Source organism: Odontesthes bonariensis, chromosome 24 (genome assembly GCF_027942865.1).
Source record: "Odontesthes bonariensis isolate fOdoBon6 chromosome 24, fOdoBon6.hap1, whole genome shotgun sequence".
NCBI classification, from domain to species: domain Eukaryota; kingdom Metazoa; phylum Chordata; class Actinopteri; order Atheriniformes; family Atherinopsidae; genus Odontesthes; species Odontesthes bonariensis.
The window spans coordinates 27,320,302-27,339,611 of record NC_134529.1 but is presented as its reverse complement, the minus strand read 5'-3'; the positions used below and the strand labels follow the sequence as shown (position 1 = coordinate 27,339,611).

At 40.0% G+C, this 19,310-nt stretch overlaps 1 protein-coding gene across 2 annotated transcripts in view; it reads left to right on the top strand.

Moving 5' to 3' along the window:
• Window positions 1–5,157: 5,157 nt before the first annotated feature.
• Window positions 5,158–19,310, top strand: part of map3k7 (mitogen-activated protein kinase kinase kinase 7) — a 37,849-nt gene continuing 23,696 nt past the window's right edge. Inside the window, exons 1-10 of one of the 2 annotated variants that reach the window (XM_075459708.1) lie at window positions 5,158–5,399; window positions 5,890–6,009; window positions 6,080–6,190; window positions 6,387–6,452; window positions 6,546–6,591; window positions 7,776–7,914; window positions 15,747–15,875; window positions 16,708–16,832; window positions 17,135–17,265; window positions 18,125–18,206. In XM_075459708.1, coding sequence (XP_075315823.1) covers window positions 5,917–6,009; window positions 6,080–6,190; window positions 6,387–6,452; window positions 6,546–6,591; window positions 7,776–7,914; window positions 15,747–15,875; window positions 16,708–16,832; window positions 17,135–17,265; window positions 18,125–18,206 — 922 coding nt within the window. In that variant the 5' untranslated portion in view covers window positions 5,158–5,399; window positions 5,890–5,916. The remainder of the gene's footprint in view (window positions 5,400–5,889; window positions 6,010–6,079; window positions 6,191–6,386; window positions 6,453–6,545; window positions 6,592–7,775; window positions 7,915–15,746; window positions 15,876–16,707; window positions 16,833–17,134; window positions 17,266–18,124; window positions 18,207–19,310) is intronic. The other variant, XM_075459709.1, reaches the window with a different exon arrangement.

Below are 19,310 nucleotides of genomic sequence, written 5' to 3'. Positions count from 1 at the left end.
GGGCTCATCCTCCCTGGAGCACTTATCAAGTCTGACGTGTTGGTAGAACAATGAAGAAAGGTCAGTCCCAGCTGGTTCTCCACAGTGGTACAACCACCACCAAATGTACGAGGCTGAAGTTGTTATTTCACATGGTGAACAGGTGGGGGGGAGAATGTGCAGGGTAGCAACTTCCTTTAAATTGGCTCTTCAGGAGAGAACAGAGCGATGGCAAATAATGCATTCATTTCTTTCTCGGCTTTCAACATGTCTTGGCTGTGAGAGCCTCGTTCCTACAAACTTGGAACAGACTTATACTGGATTTAAGCCATTCTTTTAAGTGTTACTCTACAAGTCATTGGTGACTCAGCTATGCGCGTTTTGCATTTTGAGACAGTTCCTCCAACTAATACTTTTTAACCTTTGGGATTATTTTTCAGGTGATTTATTTCATGTGTCAAATAAATTCAGCCTAAGTGAACGAAGCATTTAGGTAAAGTTGAAAATATATTTAGTAAATAAATGACCTGAAATCCTCAGTGTCAACACTTTACTTATTGCAGAGCGTTTGAGGGGGTCAGGTTTGGAAGTTGTTCTACTTATAGAAAATGATAGGAGTGCATATTTGTGTTCTTTTCCCCTCCACTCTGATTAAACAATGTAAGTCTTATCAGGGACAGAGATATCCATAATGTTAACCTTCAGTGCAACGTGGCACTTAAAAGCCATAAAATAAGACAAATGTTTATCAGCTGCACAAGTGAACTATAATCAATCATATGACTTAGAAGAGGAAACAGATTATTTCCTGTGTAGGAGAGTGCTGATGCTGACATAAGAATATAAATGGAAGCATACTAATTGTGAGAAATGTCCCCATGTAGTGGCACACAAACAGATGAAATATACTGGACTAATGTAAGTGGAGAGGAAGAGGAGACAGTGAGTGATCACTATCAGGCTTATCTGAAGGAGAGGCCAGCTGTTGGAAGTACAACAGCAACACAGTGTGGCCATTAGAACACATAACACGCTGATTGCTACTGTGCAAAGGCACGAGAGCCCCCTGAACAGGAGGCTGCGTGAGATGCGTGCAGTACAGGCATATGTACAGGCACCCCCATGCTCCCCGGGCGCTGCGAATAGCTGCCCACCGCTCCAGTGTGTGGCATCTGTCTCTATGAATGTGTGACCCAGTGCATGTGCATGTGTGTGTTCAACAGGTGCCATCCTGGATGGGTAAAGCGGAGGAAAAATGTTGTGTATGTTCCCTGTAATGTACGACAATGTGACAATAAATCTGATCTTAATCTTAAAATCATAATCTTAATCTATGTGCACGCTAGGACACACCAATCCCCCACATGTAGCATAACAAAATGACGCAGTGTCCATCCATCCATTTTCTATACCCACTTAATACATCGGTCAGGTCGCGGGGGGGCTGGAGCCTATCCCAGCAGTCATTGGCCAAGAGGCAGGGTACACCCTGGACAGGTTGCCAGTCCATCACAAGGCCACACAGAGACAAATAACCACACACGTGTGCACACTCACTCCTAAGGACAATTTTAGAGACACCTAACCTAACACCAGAGTACACCCATGTGAGAACATGCAAACTCCACACAGAAAGGCTCCAGCTGGGAGTTGAACCTGGAGCCCTTTTGCTGTGAGGTGACAGTGCTACCCACCACACCACCGTGCAGCCCCCAAGCAGTGTCACCAAACAAAATACAATTCAAACACCAAGCAATTATATGGGCATGTAGGGAAAAAACCCCAAAACAAACATTTTCACAAAACTTTAAGCAACCCTCACGACTCTGCTGACAACAAGGGTGTCTGTATCATCAAAGTGCCACGAAAACTTGGTGAGGTAACAGCCAAAGAGTAGCAAAGAAAAAACTTCTCAAAATGATAAATTGTGTCTTACCTTTTCTGTTTTGTTGTCAAAAGCGCGAAAAAAAAAGGCTGCTTATGTCTACTCTATTACTACGTTAGTTTGAAATGAATCCCGAAGGTTCTGGTTGTTTACATGAAGACGAAAGGTGCCCTCTTCTTATGATATACTAACTTTGGGTTTACTTCCTTCTGGATCGTCATAGGTCCTTCTAAGGTAAATTTGGGAGGCTATCCTTCGGTTCTCTTGATTCTGTCTGTCTGATCGATAGAGGTGTCGATCATCAAAATCGTCCAAGGGTTGCCAAGATATTTATCTGCATAATGGCTCAGTGAGTTTCAGCCTTTTTTATACTGTTACGTATGAGAGATGGCAGAGATGTATAGACTGTATAGAGGTCTGAATAACCATAAGAAAATCTGAGGAAAAAGTGAGTGTGTGTCACTGGCGACCTGTCCAGGGTGCACCCAGCCTCTTGCCCAATGGCCATTGGGATAGGCTCCAGCCCCCCCACGACCCGACTGATAGATTAAGTGGGTATTGAAAATGGATGGGTACCTGAGAAAGGTCAGTAGGGTATAGTATTTATGATCAAGCTGGTATTTTGAAGGCTAAATTGGGTCTCACTATCAAAAGAAACACTTAAATCAAAAAGTAGGACAGCCTTCTTCTGTATCAGTTTCTACTGACACCTGGAAGCGCCCCTCCTGTGGAGTGCAGAACCACAGTAGCCTAAAACTTATTGTAATTATTGTGCATATGAAGCAACTGTAGTTTGCCTGGCAACTTCCTTTTCTAGAAAGTTATCTTTAAAGGCAATTTTGAAATTGGCCTAAGACTTTAGATAATAGTAGATTGAATCTACAGTAAGGTCGGCCAACCCCGAGCATTCCACAGCTATACAGACTGGCATGTCTGATATTGACTATATCCACTGCAAGTGTGCCAAAATGATGGATTGTGTCTATAAATAATGTGCATCTCTGGTGAGTAGGATGTAGTCTATTGAAACTTATTTTCTATGTTGTTGTCATGTTACTAGATGAATTTTAATTCTGGACTGCTCCAGATGATGTACATGGCACATTGCGGTTGTAGTGTAGAAGTTTGGAGTTGTCTTGGCTGGGTTACTTGCTTTAGTAATAATGGTATTCACCCTCAATACGTGAAATGCCGCTCTCTCTCTCTCTGTGTAATGCCACGCTTTGTTATATTGTTTTTTTTTTGTATAGTATTGATGGTTTCTTTAATAGTCATAGTGGTGGCATTAAGTAAGAGATGGATTAAGTCGGGTAAGTCCCCACTGAAGGCCCAGGTACCAAATGCACGGCCGCCACTGGTAGATTCATGTCACATCTTTCTGAATGCCTCATACAACTAATGATGTAGCTTTAAAAGTTAGATCAAGTCAAATTTCAAAATTCAAACTGGTAAAAGTCCCATTGGTACGGAGCCCCTAAAGGGATATGGAGGGATTTTTTTTTTTCTGAGATCTCGCAAAAGTTTGTTTCCCACGTCAGTGAACCGGAAGTATTCAACCAGGACCGCAAGATCACAGTACCCATTACGACGAGAAGGCCCCCTCGCCCTGAGTATTCTTTTCAGATGTCTCTCACTTATGTCAAAGCCATGTCTACGTGCAAGAACGGATTTGATGTCTTTATATGTTAGGCTAATACTAAAATAGAAATCAATAAACTTCTCCCACGGATGATGGGTAGGCTCCTCCATCGCTGTGTCTGTTTTACTTCCGGTTCACTGACGTGGGAAAAAAACTTTTGCGAGATCTCGCAAAATCCCTCCATGTCTCTTTAGGGGCTCCGTACATTGGCATCTCAAGTGCCACTTGATTATGCCAAATGGCTGTAGAACGCGTTCCCAAGGAGCGATGGTTGCATGACCCAAAGAAAAATGGTTCACCAGGTCTGACTTCCAAAAAAAGATTTTTGACAGCTGAGAGTACACAAAAAGGCAACTTTCTTTTGACCACAGGTCCCAAACCCTATGCCATTGCAGGTAACTCCAGAAAAACTGCCTGGTGAAAGCTTTATAATCACCTTTGAAAAGAGCGATTAGAATAATTATTTCAGGGGAGAGGGATGGCTCCTGCTATTAACAAACCTCTGTTCAATATCACAACAAATTAGTTCATGCTCATTAGTATGAGTTGTGCTTGCCTAGTGGTTTCCTCTACTGGGAACTTGCTTTATTACTCCCTTTGTGTGGAGCGTATAATTAGCATTCATCAAGTGTTGTGTTTACATAGCATACCCCCTCACAAATGTAATTCTGGTGTTACATAACTGTTAGCGTGATCGGGGAGGCTCTCACTTGTAATAATGTTAAAGTAAAGAAGTACTTCTTCTGAAAAAAAAAGCCAAGAAGTTATGTTAATTGCAGTGTCAAAATGCTCAGATGTTTTAATGAAATTCCTGCATACACAAAATTATGAGCAAATGCATCCTTTATAAACATTAGTTAATGAAGTTGCAAGGTTCCTTAAGAGTGTTGCTGTTATGTACAATAATCATGGATACTTAATTGTAACTTAATTAATTTAAACCTAAACTTAACCACCTTAGGTTAACTCTACTTTCAAACTTTTTTTTTTTCATATGATGATAAATGGTCTCATACTGATAATACATGCCTCACTCGGAATATACTAATAATTCTCAGAGTTTTCCTGAGTTGTTTCAAAGTCTCTCAGGCTTTTAGGCAATGTAGATTTCACAGATGAGCTGACAGTGAGTTAACTCTGATCTGAGCAAGTTTTCTCCATCCTCAGTAGTTTTTTCACTCACACACATCTGAAATCCTTTGAAAAGCTTGCTGGTTGTAGAAAAGTCAAGACTGAGCTTGTTCATTTCCAACAACAAGACACAGCGTCTGAGTTTTTAGAGTGTATTTGTTATTCATAAAAACTTTAATCAAATCCAAGATGGTTAGAGAAGAAAATAACACTTAAGATACAAAAGTAGTTCAGATGTTTCCGAAACAGGAAACGCAATAGTTTTTTTTTTTTTTTTTTACATTACTTTAACCCTTGTGCTAACATTGTGTTGGGTCGCTTTAGGAAAAGTCATAAAATTTCAAGTTGCAAAAGGATAGTTTATAGTATTTTTTCTACAGCTAAACATGGTAGTGGGTCACTTTTGACCCGCAAGACAACAGGAGGGTTAATACAATTAGTTCAGCAATGTTGGAAACATTTTTTTCCCTTTCTAGAAAGCGTAGTCTTTTTTTAAAGGGTTGTAACAACAACTTCCTCTCGGCGTTCAGGGGACAGAGTTGCACTGTGCACACACTTCCTGATGGAGCTGCTATGTTTCTGCGAAGAATAACAGTCCTACTAAGCCAGCGAGACGAGTTTTGAAAAAGTTATGTCTGGCTGTGCAGCGAATAGGGAGAAACGTTTTCTAAAAATGGACTTTATTCCTCGATTTTTCACACATGAGTAGTTGAAAATATCCCAATGTCTGAAGATCCGGCAGCGCTGACATATCAACAACGAATGGTTGGATTGTTTAAGCTAAGAAGTCTCGGTAGTTAGCTTAGCAACAAGGCCGAGCAGCTAGGTTAGCTAGCCAGCCTTCGCTAATAGGCCTTGATAAAGAAGCCTGGCTTTACGTGTGACTGTTGTGTGGTAAATGTGGAATTGTGGTCAACATCGGTCTATACTCGTGCTGTGATGCCTGTAACTTAACATGACGTTTGCAGAAAGTACATTTTGAGCTCTTCGGGCGTTCAGTGCCAGTTTTTTTTCCAAGGTAGCTACTGTTAACTCTGCTAGCTAGTCAGCTGGTTTACTGCATTTTAAAATCTGACAGAAAGCCAACGTTCTGCCGTTTGACCGTATTTGACAGCTTGTTGATCATATTGTTTCATGCTAATTACCCATAAGCATGGTTACTTATAAACTACTTATACAACTATGCCATGTCAATATGTCTTTTGCAATAATTACCCTAACCTTTTCTCTGTCCACCTTTTGCTTTTTTTTCCAGTAAGTTACTAGCTTATTTTAGCTAGTAATGTCTCTAACTTTGCCATCCAACGAAATGCTGGAAACTCCACCTGGATATCCATTTGAAGAAATCAATTATGAAGATATTGAGGTTGAAGAGGTGGGTTTAGTTTATTTATGAGTTTGCCCACTTGCCTGTTAAGCTTTATTAATGTGGTCACTATTTTCAGGTGGTGGGAAGAGGAGCATTTGGGGTCGTCTGCAAAGCCAAATGGAAAGGCAATGATGTCGCAATCAAGACCATTGAGAGTGAATCGGAGAGGAAAGCCTTTATTGTTGAGGTACTGAACTCGTTCCTAGATTTTTTTTTTTCTTATTGTCGTCCCAGTGTTTAATTGACACACTTGGTAAGGATCTAATGTTACAGATGTATCAGAAAGCTTCATACACAGAGTACCTGATGAGATGTATTTTTGTGTGCTCAAAGTGATGCACACATGTATAGAATCGTTTGTCATATTTCCCCTTTGTCTCCAGCTCCGACAGCTTTCACGTGTGAACCACCACAATATTGTGAAGTTGTATGGCGCATGCAAAAATCCAGTAAGTTAACTAAAATGTTAAGTGTCTGCAATGTGATGATTGAAATGTAAGTCTGTGATTCTAAGAACCTCTATGGGCATCTTTCCCACTCAGGTCTGTCTGGTGATGGAATATGCTGAAGGTGGATCATTGTACAATGGTGAGTCAAGATGTTGTAATGGAGTAAAAAAACTTTATATTATAAATGACAGCACATGTTCCACTTTGCTAGCTGTAAAACAAGCACAGCCTTGCACAGACACAAGAAACAACCCTGTTCAGTTGACTTTAACACTGTTGCATGACGAGCCACTTGTCTCTCATTGCACAGTGACATCCAGTATAACCTTGTTTTCCTGCATTAAATATTCAGAAGGAGCAAGGAAATAAAAGAGATGCTACATGCAGCATTAATAACTGTTTATGCAAAAATTAGCTTTAAAAAAAACTCAAGAGTTAAAGTTATTGTAATTACTGGAGACGTAAAGCTGCATGAATCACCACGCATCACACAATATGATTTTTTTCTTTCCTTTTTACACTTTGTCTCTACTTAAGGTTCATTTTGGTTATTGTTTTAAGAGGATTGTATTTTCCAGATGAGATTGCCTCGTCTGAGACAGTTTTTGAGCGCGTAGATGTGTCTGTGTATATTAGAGGATTTATGCTGATGTTTTTGGTTGATGGACCTTCATTACATCACATTACGGTCATTTTGCAGACGCTTTTATCCAAAGCGACTGACAATAAGTGTGTTCAACATCAAGTGTGTTCATGTGGCAGTATTGCTTTGATTTCATCAAATACTTTGTTGAGGACATTAAATGATAAAAAATGTAACTCCTGGATTATAAAATTGTTACCCACGTCACAAGATGTTGGAGTTTTAAAGATTTTCATTGTTTGTGCAGTCAGAGGGCTCTCAGCTCTGAAAGAGTCTTAGTAGGTAACACATGTAATCAATACTTTGTCCGGAACAGTTTCCCTCACACACCAGAGGTCGGAGCAATGTGATCATTTTTGCTTAAACGCATCCCAACCATGTGGTGTTGTTCTGTGCTTCACACTTCATCTCTCTATCAAATTTACTCCTGGGACCTACATTGGGGTCCCATAACTTTGATGTAATTTGGTTAAAATGTCAATGCTTTTTGTAAACCATGTGGTCCCAGTTTTTTCTTTAAGTCGTTCAAGCAACTATGTGAAGAAGAGAGTGAACTCCATGGGATATAGGCCTCTATGTTTCTGTGTATGACGAGGTCCTGAATCACTGCAGCGTCCAGCTTTTCTGCTTGGTTTTGGTCTATGGTGGTAGCGTTTGTGATTGTGTTCTCTTGTCCACAGTGCTGCATGGTGCTGAACCCCTCCCTTATTACACTGCTTCCCATGCCATGAGCTGGTGTTTACAGTGTGCCCAAGGAGTCTCCTATCTCCATGGCATGAAACCAAAGGCTCTCATTCACAGGGACCTCAAGCCACCCAAGTATGCCTCACCTCACACTCCGGTCTCCTGTTTCACTTTCACCAAATTGCTTTCAATTGTCTCAGTTGTAATGTTGGACTCATGTCGGGGCTATGTTCTCTTATAGTTAAAAGCCAGAAGTGTACAGATTTTTCAACATGGATTCACATTTTGGATGTAAATATGTTTTTCCTTTGTGTTCCAACAAAAGTTCTTTCTATGCAGTTAATCACTCCTTATGGCATTTCTTCCATTACTTTAAACAGTACTGTACAGCAGTGTTTCCCAACCGGGGGTACGCAGCACACGGGGAGTATTTTTTATTTTTTTTAAAGGCGTCACACAAAAGTGTTTAGTCCCAAGCTCGTAATATGTGGACAAAATAATGTCTGCTGTGGAATTTAGTAATATGCTATTTATTTAATACAATTTTAAAGAAGATAAATCTAGCAAAGCTGATGAAAGACAAGCAAGCTCAAGTGTCTCACTAAAGACCAGATTATACTACAGTAGTGAGTATTTTGATAAAGGTTTTGTTTCAGATATTAACTATGAAAAAGCACTTTTATGGAGGACTGTTTATGAAGGAGACTCCAGTTTTGTGATGAATGTTACATGAGTTAGGTCTGTTAATGTATTCTTGAAAAGAGAGAGAAATGAGTTATGTTCATGTATTCTTAAAAAAAAGACAAATGTTACTTGTTTAAGTTGGATAACAAAGGAAGATTATTTTGATTTAGTATTTATACTATTTTGGTTAATTATTTATATTTCAAGAAAATGTTTTTTATTCTTTTGTTGAATTCAACTGAGGTTAAAAAAAAGAGAGAGAAAGCCTGAGAATTTTATGTTCAAGTTAAGGATATTAAATGAAATGATTTTCATGTAATAACCACTGTGTTGCTCTACTTTTGGAGAATCATCGCACGCGTTGTATGTGTGAGGGGGTACTTGTGGTGTGACAAGAAGGCTCAGGGGGTACTCAGGCCAAAAAAGGTTGGGAAACACTGCTGTACAGTATGGTTGAACTCGGCATGGCTTTTGGATGCTTTATTTTCCGTTACAGTGTCACCTAACTGTGAACAGGATCGCTGCATGTGAAGCTGCGGCAACACAGTCGAGTCACACTCCATGAAGTGTGTGTTTATCACATTATTTTCATTTACCTGATGCTTTTTTCCAAAGACAAGTGAAGCCTACAGAGGCGTTTAGAGGCGTTCTTGCACTGAATTAGTTTACAGCAGGCTTTTACTTAAAAATCCGTACGTTTAAATATCAATTGGGAGAGATAACAACTCCGGCGCTCAGCTCCAGTCACAAAAATCCACCTGTGAATTTATACCCTCAGTTGATATAAACGCTCAAGTATCCATGAGTCAAGCACACAATATGCAATCTGTGCACACAAATGAGATATCTGTCATTTCTGTTGTAAAGTGTGCCAGCCTGGAGCAGGGAACTGCCTCAGTGTGTGCGCTGAATGCCTGGGAGTGAGCTGTTCTGGGTTGGAACCTCGGCGACGGTAGTACCAAAATATCATCACATGGTATCAGTTATGTGGTACAATGGGGGAAAAAAAACTCCTAACAAACCAAACTGTAATGTTCTGTCATTGAAGAGCATGTTAAGAGGAATAATGAGGTATTCGAGTGTTTAATGGTAAGGGTTCTCTTAACCTAAATGGTTTTGAACTTTAGATTTCCTTGTGAAAAAATTAAGCTGAGACATTTTCCAGCGCTAATGACATGTTTTCAGCATACAGGGTGCAACCGTACTGCTTCCCAACTCCTGTAAGGTAGATTACTGGTAAAACAAACTTTGGAAAGGCAGACCATGATATTTCGAAGAGATAAAACGGGCATGCATAAACCATCGGGTCTTTTGATCTTTTTGTATGTAGGGGAAATGGGTTGGTGCACAACTTAGCTGCTTTGTCAGGAGTCGGATTGCTGTAGCACTGCAGGCCAGCAAGCACTGGACCCTCCCTCTGCCCGCCCAGCTGCAGGTGCTGTTATGTGACAGCACTGCTATGAAAAACACATATTAAGCAGGAGTACACAACATATAGGGTTGTCAGTGTTTCGTCCAGTAGTTGTGGTTGAATTTGTATTAAGAATTCTGGTAGCAGTATTGTCTACATAACATATAACATTTGGGGTAGTCGACCATATTTATGTACAGTTCAGTTTCAGCATTAATTTCAGAAATATTTTTGCCAGTGCTCAGTCGCAGAGAATGCTTTCAGGACTAGTTTTAGTTGTAGTTGTAAGCACTGGCTGGAGAAGTACCAGAATTCTAAGTTTATAGTGATTGTGATTGTTGTGCTTGTGTAAATGGGATTTTTTTCTCTCCATTATCAGCACATTCAGGACACTGTGTTTGGACATTAAGCTGTAGTTTGTATAGTTGTGAATCTTAATAGGCCTCGAGATTGGATTGGATTAGATTAGATTAGATCTTGAAAATTAGATGAACACAACCCTAGATGCACAAAAACACATGACATACAGTATTACCCAATGTTATTATGTATTTTCACACAACCTAAGCCTAAATGCAGAAGCAGTTTGTGAAAAACCACCTGTAGTCACGACAGCTCAAATGATTCATGTCTCTGTGTGTTTAAGCCTCCAGTGTTGTTGTGGAGGAGCTTTGGCCAACTTTTCTTACAGTGTTTGTGGGTGCCCACAAGGTTTGTGGGCATTCATTTATACTCAGCTCTCATAAGGTCACTTGACATCATGACTGAGGTCCACGCTTTGACTTGGCCATCACAACACCTTGATCTTTCTCTCTTTTTTGCCATTCTGTTATAGATTTTCTGGCGTGTTTATGGTCATTTTCCTGTTGCATTTCACACATTTTGAGTCTGACGGCTTTAGTTGTCAGACCATTCCCCTCTCATCTGACTTTAACTACTCTAAATAACTTCAGATAACTCTTTGCATTATGGCCAGACATCTCCATATATTTTACCAAAAGTAGTGTGTGAAGTTCAGATAGGATTTTCCAAACCTAAGTATAGAAGAATCTTACTCCTGGCAACCCTTCCAAACAATCCACACTTTTGCAGGTTTTTTTTCTAATTGCACTGTCATGAATTTTAACAATCAAAATGCTAACTGAAGATTCCGTAACCTCCAAGATGGCACCAATGTGTGTGGCCTGCCCTCTGTAGCTGTGAAGTTCGTGTTTGTGTGCTGTTTTTGTCACTTTAAATGCCAGCGCTCTGCTGGTTTATGATCACCAAGCACTCTTGGACATTTAACTTGAAATCCCCAAAACTTGTGAACTGTTGGATTCAAATCCATGGTGGGTCAAACATTTAATGGATTGAATACTAAAAACATGTCACAGAATCAACATTGTGCTGTGGTCAAATTTTGTTCAAAGCTGGTTGCACAAATAAATGGTGTGTTAACCACTCTATACACAAAGCTAACTTTTGTTTCCTGGCTCTGTGTCACTGCAGATTCACATGTTGGCACTATAATAAATGGCCCACATCAAAGGTGCATTGTCTTAAAATGCAGGTTAAAAAAAAAAAAAAGGTGCATTGTCTGAGGTAATCAAGTTGAGAAGAGAGTAGAGCCGTGTTGAGACTAATCCTACTGTCCAGTGGGAAAACGCTATACGTCGACTCATGCGTCTCTATTAGTTGTGTAAATAAGTCATTATAGTGTATCTAAAATTGAAAAATTTAATGTATATCATAGGGCTGAGTTAACTCGTTATTATCGCGTTAGCGCATTAATTATTTAAAGCCGATAAATATTTTATCGAGCATTAAAGGTAGGGTAGGAGATCCTGGATTTTGAGTCCAGCGAAGCTGCATTTTGAAAATACACAGGTCAAAAGTCCCAACCCTTTTCTTCACTTTCCCCCCGAAGGCACGCCTCTAGAGTACATGAACGAGCAGGAAGGTGCACGAGCGCTGTTCTGACAGCAAGCATCGATCGTTGCCATATTTAGTATTTAGTATATGATAACTATACGTTTAATAATGCTAGGTGCTAGCCAAGCTGGCTCTAGTTTAGCTTCCTGCCAAGCTTCTGGATGCGTAATTCGTTCACGGAGCAGGGTACGCGCACAGGGGGAGGGAGGGGGAGGGAGGAGCAGATTGCAGTTTGATAGACGGCATCAGTATCCAATCATTGTGAACGGACCGTTCACAATGATTGGATACTGTTTTTCCTAGATTGTACGTTCTAGAGGCCACTAAAAAAAGTTTTCAGTGCAATCTGTTGGTTTTCTTAGCTAGGAAATTGTTTTTGAATTGGCTCTATATGAACGAATTGGATTATTTTATGAATTATGATTATTATTAATTAATTGAATTCCAATTAACTTGAATTGGACTTACTATCTAAGTGCCTTGAGATGACATTTGTTGTATTTGGCGCTATATAAATAAAAATGAATTGAAATTGAATTAAAACTTTTCATTTTTGTGTCAAAACTTTTAATTAATTAGTTGCAATGGGGGTGTGAAGAGTATTTCAAGCAATATGTAAAAAAATGTTCCAGAATAAAGATCCCCTACCCAACCTTTAACGCATGTTTTTTTAAATTTTTTTATATAAAAACATTTTGGGGGCTTTTGTGCCTTTAATGGATAGAAAAGTTCAGAGAGACAGGAAGCAGGGGGCAGAGAGAGGGGGAACAACATGCAGCACAGGGCCGTCCGATGCGGGACTCGAACTGGGGCCAGCTGCAGCGAGGACTTTAACCTCTTGTACATGGGGCGCCTGCTCAACCCACTACGCCACAAACCACCCCTGTTTTATCATTTGTTTTATTATTGTAAAAGTCTGTTGCTCACAGGCTTTTATTTTGTAAAAGTCTGTTGCTGTCTGCTGTGGAACAGGAAAAGAAAGTAATCGGCGGATCCACCAAACATGGAGAAGGGTACGGAACTTTTACTCGGCCATTTTCATTTTAAAGTTCTTCCAGACGGCGGAGTCGACAGAACCAAAGTCATCTGTAAACACTGCCAAGTTGAATTGTCTTCTCAGCGTAGTAGTTCCAGTCTAAAATATCACTTAAAGGCAAAACACACAACTGATAGCAGCAAGTCATCAAGGAAAATACATACATAAAAACTACAGAAAGATGCTGATGTTAAAAGTGTGTTTGCACAACAAATGTTATGGCACTTTCATTCATATGGCAGCACATTTAAAATAAAACTAAATGCTTAAAGCTATACACTACTTTTGAATTCATTTTTGGATTTTGCATACAAATGCAATTAATCTTGATTAATCAGGGAAATCATGTGATTAATTAGATTAATAAATTTTAATTGTTGCCCAGCCCTAATATTTCATAGTTTAAGAAGCAATAAAAGTTGTCAAGTCACAAGTACCTTTTGATTGCGAGTATTTTTTCCATTAGTACGTTTTTCTTGTGTTCACACGTTTTTTTTGATGTTGTAAGATGATTAAGGCCGGCACATTCTGTTCATAATTTAATTTAGCTCGCTACATTAGAACAGCAGGGCTGCCCAAAATGCTGATTCAATATATTCTTCATTGGCAAACAAAATGCATGACGACACATTATGCTTGGAACATCGGTTACACAACATAGACATAGGTTTTTTTCCCCCTTCACATTATTATGTCATTGGTGAAGGAATCTTGTTTTTGTTTTTTGTTTTTTTCCCCTTTATGGTAGCAGAATTGAAATCTGAATACCGTTTTATGCCAAACACATTTGCTTTGTCAAGGGAAGTTTTATAAAAGTAAAGCTTAGCTTGATTCCCAAGTACTGCTTGTTTATTTATCTTTGTTCCAATACTTTACATGTAATAGTGCCAAACTTGACACTTGACAGGGAAAGAGGGAGAGCAGGGAAAGAGAAACGAGACAGAGATGGAAAGAAATGTTTGGAGGGGATAACAAAAAAAACTTTAAAAAAAAAATAGACGAAACCAGATAACTAGCTGCTACATCTGTAGAAACCAAATAGAATGCATTCTATGGCCTCTGTGGGAAAACCAGGCGGAGAACCATCAGGAGCACCTGCAAGTAGACAAACGGAGAGAAAAACAACAACAACAACAACAACAAAAAAAAGCAGCAGCAACACCAGCAGAGGTCCGTTTCACGTAGCAGGTTTAGTGAAAACTCTGAGTAGGTTAACCCTGAAATGAGGGAAACCCTGAGTTTTCCGTTTCACAAAGAGAGGTAACTTAACCTCACGGTCAGTTACCGTAGTAACAGACTCTCTGAACTTAACCTGGTCGGGACCAGGTTTTATTCAAGAAACCTTGAGTTTCTTTCTGTCTCCGCCCTCTTTCAGCCACACACGCCATTTGATTTCCTTATTCATTCAGTCAGCAGAGCGAGTTCTTCTACTTCTAGAAGTCCATTATGCACAGTAGGAGGCGACTTTTTTCACGAACATGTCCTTTTGACAATGATCCCGTGGATGAAGGTGCAGCATTATTGCGCAGAGAAATAAATATTCGTCGGAGATGGTTATTAGACCGCGCATAGATTTTTGCATTTACAGACAATTATCTTTTTGAGCGGCACCATCAGAATGTGTTGGGACAAAAGAATAAAAGACATAAAAGACAAATAAATATTTGTATGAATAGGCTTAAAAAAGACATATATAGGCCTATTATATTTTATAAAGGCACTCGTGTGTGGGGGGTGGATTCCCTCCGGGGATTCCCTCAGCTGCCACTGCCCTCCCGTTAGAGGTGGTGGCCACCACCCGTTTTACGGGCATCTGCCTTCTTTCTGTTGGCTCAGTAGAAGTCTGTGTTAGTTTAAATAGGCTTAATTATTTAACAGAACATGATATATATGATGACTCTAAATTGTCCTTCTGAGTGACTGTGAGTGTGCATGGTTGTTTGTCTCGTTTGTCTCTATGTGGCCCTGTGATGGACTGGCGGCCTGTCCAGGGTGTACCCCGCCTCTTGCCCATTGACCGCTGGGATAGGCTCCAGCCCCCCCGCGACCCGACTGACGGATTCAGCGGTGTATAGATAATGGATGGATGGATGATATAGATGAGAAGACATAGTTTATGTGTGTGAAAACAGCATTATGTTGGGAATAAAATAACTGCATAGTCAAATTGCCATGGTGACTCGTCGAATCGGGGCTCCATTGATGCTGGCTTTTTAAAGTTGTGGTGCACGCGCTAAACTCAAGGTGAACTTACTCAGAGTTGATTAACCTCACTCAAATCAGCGTTTCTGGAACCGAAAACTCAGGGTTTTCTATCTCAGAGTAGATCAACTCAGAGATCAGGAATAGACTCAGAGTTGGTTGAACCTGCTACGTGAAACGGACCCCAGGCCCCTGCATTGCTTCCTCACGTTGCCTGCATCTGGACTGAAAAGCTGCTTTCCAACAGCCAGCCAGGACCTACAGTCCTTCTTCATTAAAAGAAAACGAGTCTAGTACAGAAGGGGGCAGCTGTCTGTATGACATATTCAATATAAAAAAGAGTACTTAAAGATCAAAGATAAAAAAAAGTAGTGTTTGCATAAAGTCCGTTCATTATTCACCGGGTTCTTAGTGTCCAACATAGTGCTTGCCCAGTTAGGTTTCTATTTATATTTAGAGAGTTCAAAAACCTGCATTCCAACTAATGCCATCGCATCGTATCCGTTTTTATGCATACATTTTTTAATGATCAATTTATCAGTTGATAACGTCTACATGTCTGTTCGAGCTGTTTGATTGCACTGAACCGCCAATCCGATTGATTTCCCTCACGACGGACTCGACGCAGATTTAACTTACTTAATGTTCTTAAAAATGTCAACACAGCCTTCAGCTAATCTCAACCAAAGCAAGTTGAACTTATTACCTTCTTTGTTTCAGTCTGCTTCTTGTGGCAGGAGGCACTGTGCTGAAGATATGTGACTTTGGAACAGCATGTGACATTCAGACCCACATGACCAACAACAAAGGAAGTGCAGCATGGATGGCTCCAGAGGTATTTGAAGGCAAGTATCAGTTGTTAGAACAGCTTGGCATTGCTGACATCTTAGTTGGTTTGTATCCTGATTTATTTACCGATATTTATTACTGTAGGTTCTCTCAGAAGTACCACGGCCCTGTTCGCACATTTTCGTACTCTTACCAGCACCAACTTTGCATTGACACTTTTCACCTTAATTGCATCTGCTTCCAACATGGACACATTAATCCTTAATCCATCATCAGCCACTGTACTCTTGTGCTTTATTGATGGTAGTCGCCAAAGCATGGCAAGAAGATGAATGGTTTGATGCTACTGCCTTTATTTCCCCAGGGAGACTACACTGTAAAAATTGTGTTCCCATTCAGCCAGGAGCCTAATGTATTGCTAAATGATGAGACGTGTTCCTGGCGAGGGGGTCGGGAGGAAAGATGAATTAGCGTCTAGTCATTATCTTGTTTTTGGAGGCAAGTTAAAAGAATCCAGTGCAATTAAACAACCTACTCCTGCCCTCTCCGTGAACTCCTTGCAACTAATTTGCATCCGTGTGAAAAACGGAACACCGCAGCGAAGCAACTTTAAAATAGCTTTGAGATGAGCACTTTAATTCTGCAATAACAAGCCTCGTAAACAAGCAACACAGGAGCTGTTCCTTGGTTTAAAAAAAAAAAAAGAAGAAATTGCTTCTCCCATTTGAAACAATTAGATAAAGGCACATCAGGCACATCCCTCTCACTCATCTCAAATGTACCACAAGTAAATTACCTTTTATCAGTCAGTCAGCAATGTCAGTCTAAGCTGTTTTTCTCTGTTTGAAAGGGACCTAAGGGGTTTGTTTGGTTCCTGTGTATTTGCAGGCAGCAATTACAGCGAGAAGTGTGATGTGTTCAGCTGGGGGATCATTCTCTGGGAAGTGATCACCAGGAGGAAGCCCTTTGATGAAATTGGAGGACCAGCTTTTCGCATTATGTGGGCTGTGCACAACGGTGAGTCAGACGAGATTTAAGGTCGTGTCCAGCTGTCAACCGCTCTCCTCAGATGTTCGCTGTCAGAAGAGAGCACCGAATAGACATGTTGACTTGTGCAGCACTCACTACAGTTAATCCCACATCAAAGATGGATGATGGTGAATGCATTATCTACCTGCCTGAGCCATTACCGACCGAAGCAACAGGAGGCAGGGGTTGTGTTTTAAATTCGTTGTGTGTATTCTTCATGTCTCGTGTCAAAGGCTGTTTGTTTCTTTGAATATGTGTGAGTCACTACTTTGTCTCTTTTTGTCGTTCAGGCACAAGACCTCCGTTAATCAAGAATTTGCCTAAACCCATCGAGAGCCTGATGACTCGCTGCTGGTCTAAAGACCCCTCTCAGCGGCCCTCCATGGAGGAAATAGTGAAGATCATGACTCATCTAATGAAGGTAATCTGTCACTTTGCACTACATAACATATGCATAAGGCTTTGATTAAACCTAAGCCATGACCCAAATAAACATCACCGCCTGAGCTAAAAAACAGTTAGTCATCGAGATGCTTCATGTGCATCACTGCAGGCCATCGTTGTAAATGAGAATTGGTTCTCAACCAACTTGCCTGGTTAAATAAAGGTTGAATAGATAAAGTAAAAATAAATGTCTAAAATGACAGTTCGACCTGCAGAAATACCAAACTCAAGTTTTATTTTAGACCAAAGGATTAATGTTAACGTATTTTTGTGTGATTAATCTTGATTTTATATATATTTTTTTCTTTTAAACTACTTCATTTCTCTGACATTTTTCAGTTGAAATAAAAAATAAACTCATTTCTGTACATTTTTTATGTCCAAGTAATTTATCAGTAATGCAGTCAAAATATAAAAAGTGTATCAAAGTGAACAATGCTCTTTTTTATTGGCGGTGCTCTCAGTCTGAACCCTTGTTTGTTAAAAACATGTCTTGCCTATAGATTAGTCATTTTCCCCTCACGCGCGGTTAAATTAGGGGAGACTATTCCTCACAGTCTGTAACTTATCCTTTGCACGATGTACTAGTTTACTTGCTTTGCACACTTACTTTTTCACCTCTTATAAGCACACAGAAGCTCATTTCACACACGTGCTGGAGTCATGAAATGCTCGAGAGATACTCTGGAGCAAATGTTGCAGACTCTCTCATGCCACTGCTCCAGACTGTCTGCAGAGATTTTAAATCCAGGCCTCTTGTAAAAAGTTTCAGGAACTTTACAGGTTGAGACGGTGTGTGAACTATGTATTCACTGTCTTTTAAAATCTTTTTTAAGTACTTCCCAGGATCTGATGAACCTCTGCAATATCCATATCAGTATTCAGACGAGGGACAGAGCAACTCTGCAACCAGTACAGGTACAGGACACAAATGCACAGAGTTCATACATATATTTTGATCACTTATTTCCTTTACAGCTCACACTCTTACTTTTTTTGTTGCAAAACTGTAATTTTGGAAAAATCTTTTCAATGGTTTTAGCTGTATGATAAATGTGCCACCAGCACTAAGATAAAGTTATTTGCATACTTAGACACTGAGATTTTCAGGTGTATGTGAAAATGGTTTATCCAGATTTCTTCTGCACTTCACAACAAGAGATGATGTGCAGGGTATGCACTCTGACCCGGAAATGCAATGGATGTTTCTACTGTAGCTGTAGTACAGCAACAGATCTCCCCATTAATAACATGCGATTGCTAAAATGAAAAAAATCCTCATAACACATAATAATATATAATTTAAGGTCTGACATATTGGCCTCATACTGAAAATACACTAAAACCACCTCCCCTAAACTACCCCTAATGTGAAAAATATGGGCTGTGCCAAATCTTTGAATACTACCTGGACTGGAATACATGGAAGCATAAATGCTGTACACACGCGCACACACACACACGCACACACACACACACGCACACACCACGCACGCACACACACACCGCGCACACGCCACGCACACACCACGCACACACCACGCACACACCACGCACACACCACGCACACACCACGCACACACCACGCACACACCACGCACACACCACACGTCTTGTGTGAGGCCAGACTAACTGTGCCCCTACATTCAAATATTACCTCACTTTGCACTTTTTATAGATAGAACTTTATGAATCCTACTGGGAAATTAAGCTTCCTGCAGCTGTACAGCACCGTGATACCGACAGTCAAAGCAGAAAAATAAAAAGCAGCACAGTCTCAGAAATACCTCAAATTACTCAAAAAAACAGGATTATATATACATTACATACTAAAACTAATATTATTCTGTTTTATTAATATATATACTATATTATATATTAAAGGTTGGGTAGGGGATCTTTTTCTGGAAATTTTTTTTACATATTGCTTGAAATACTCTTCACACCCCCATTGCAACCAATTAATTAAAAGTTTTGACACAAATATGAAAAGTTTTAGTGGCCTCTAGAACGTACAATCTA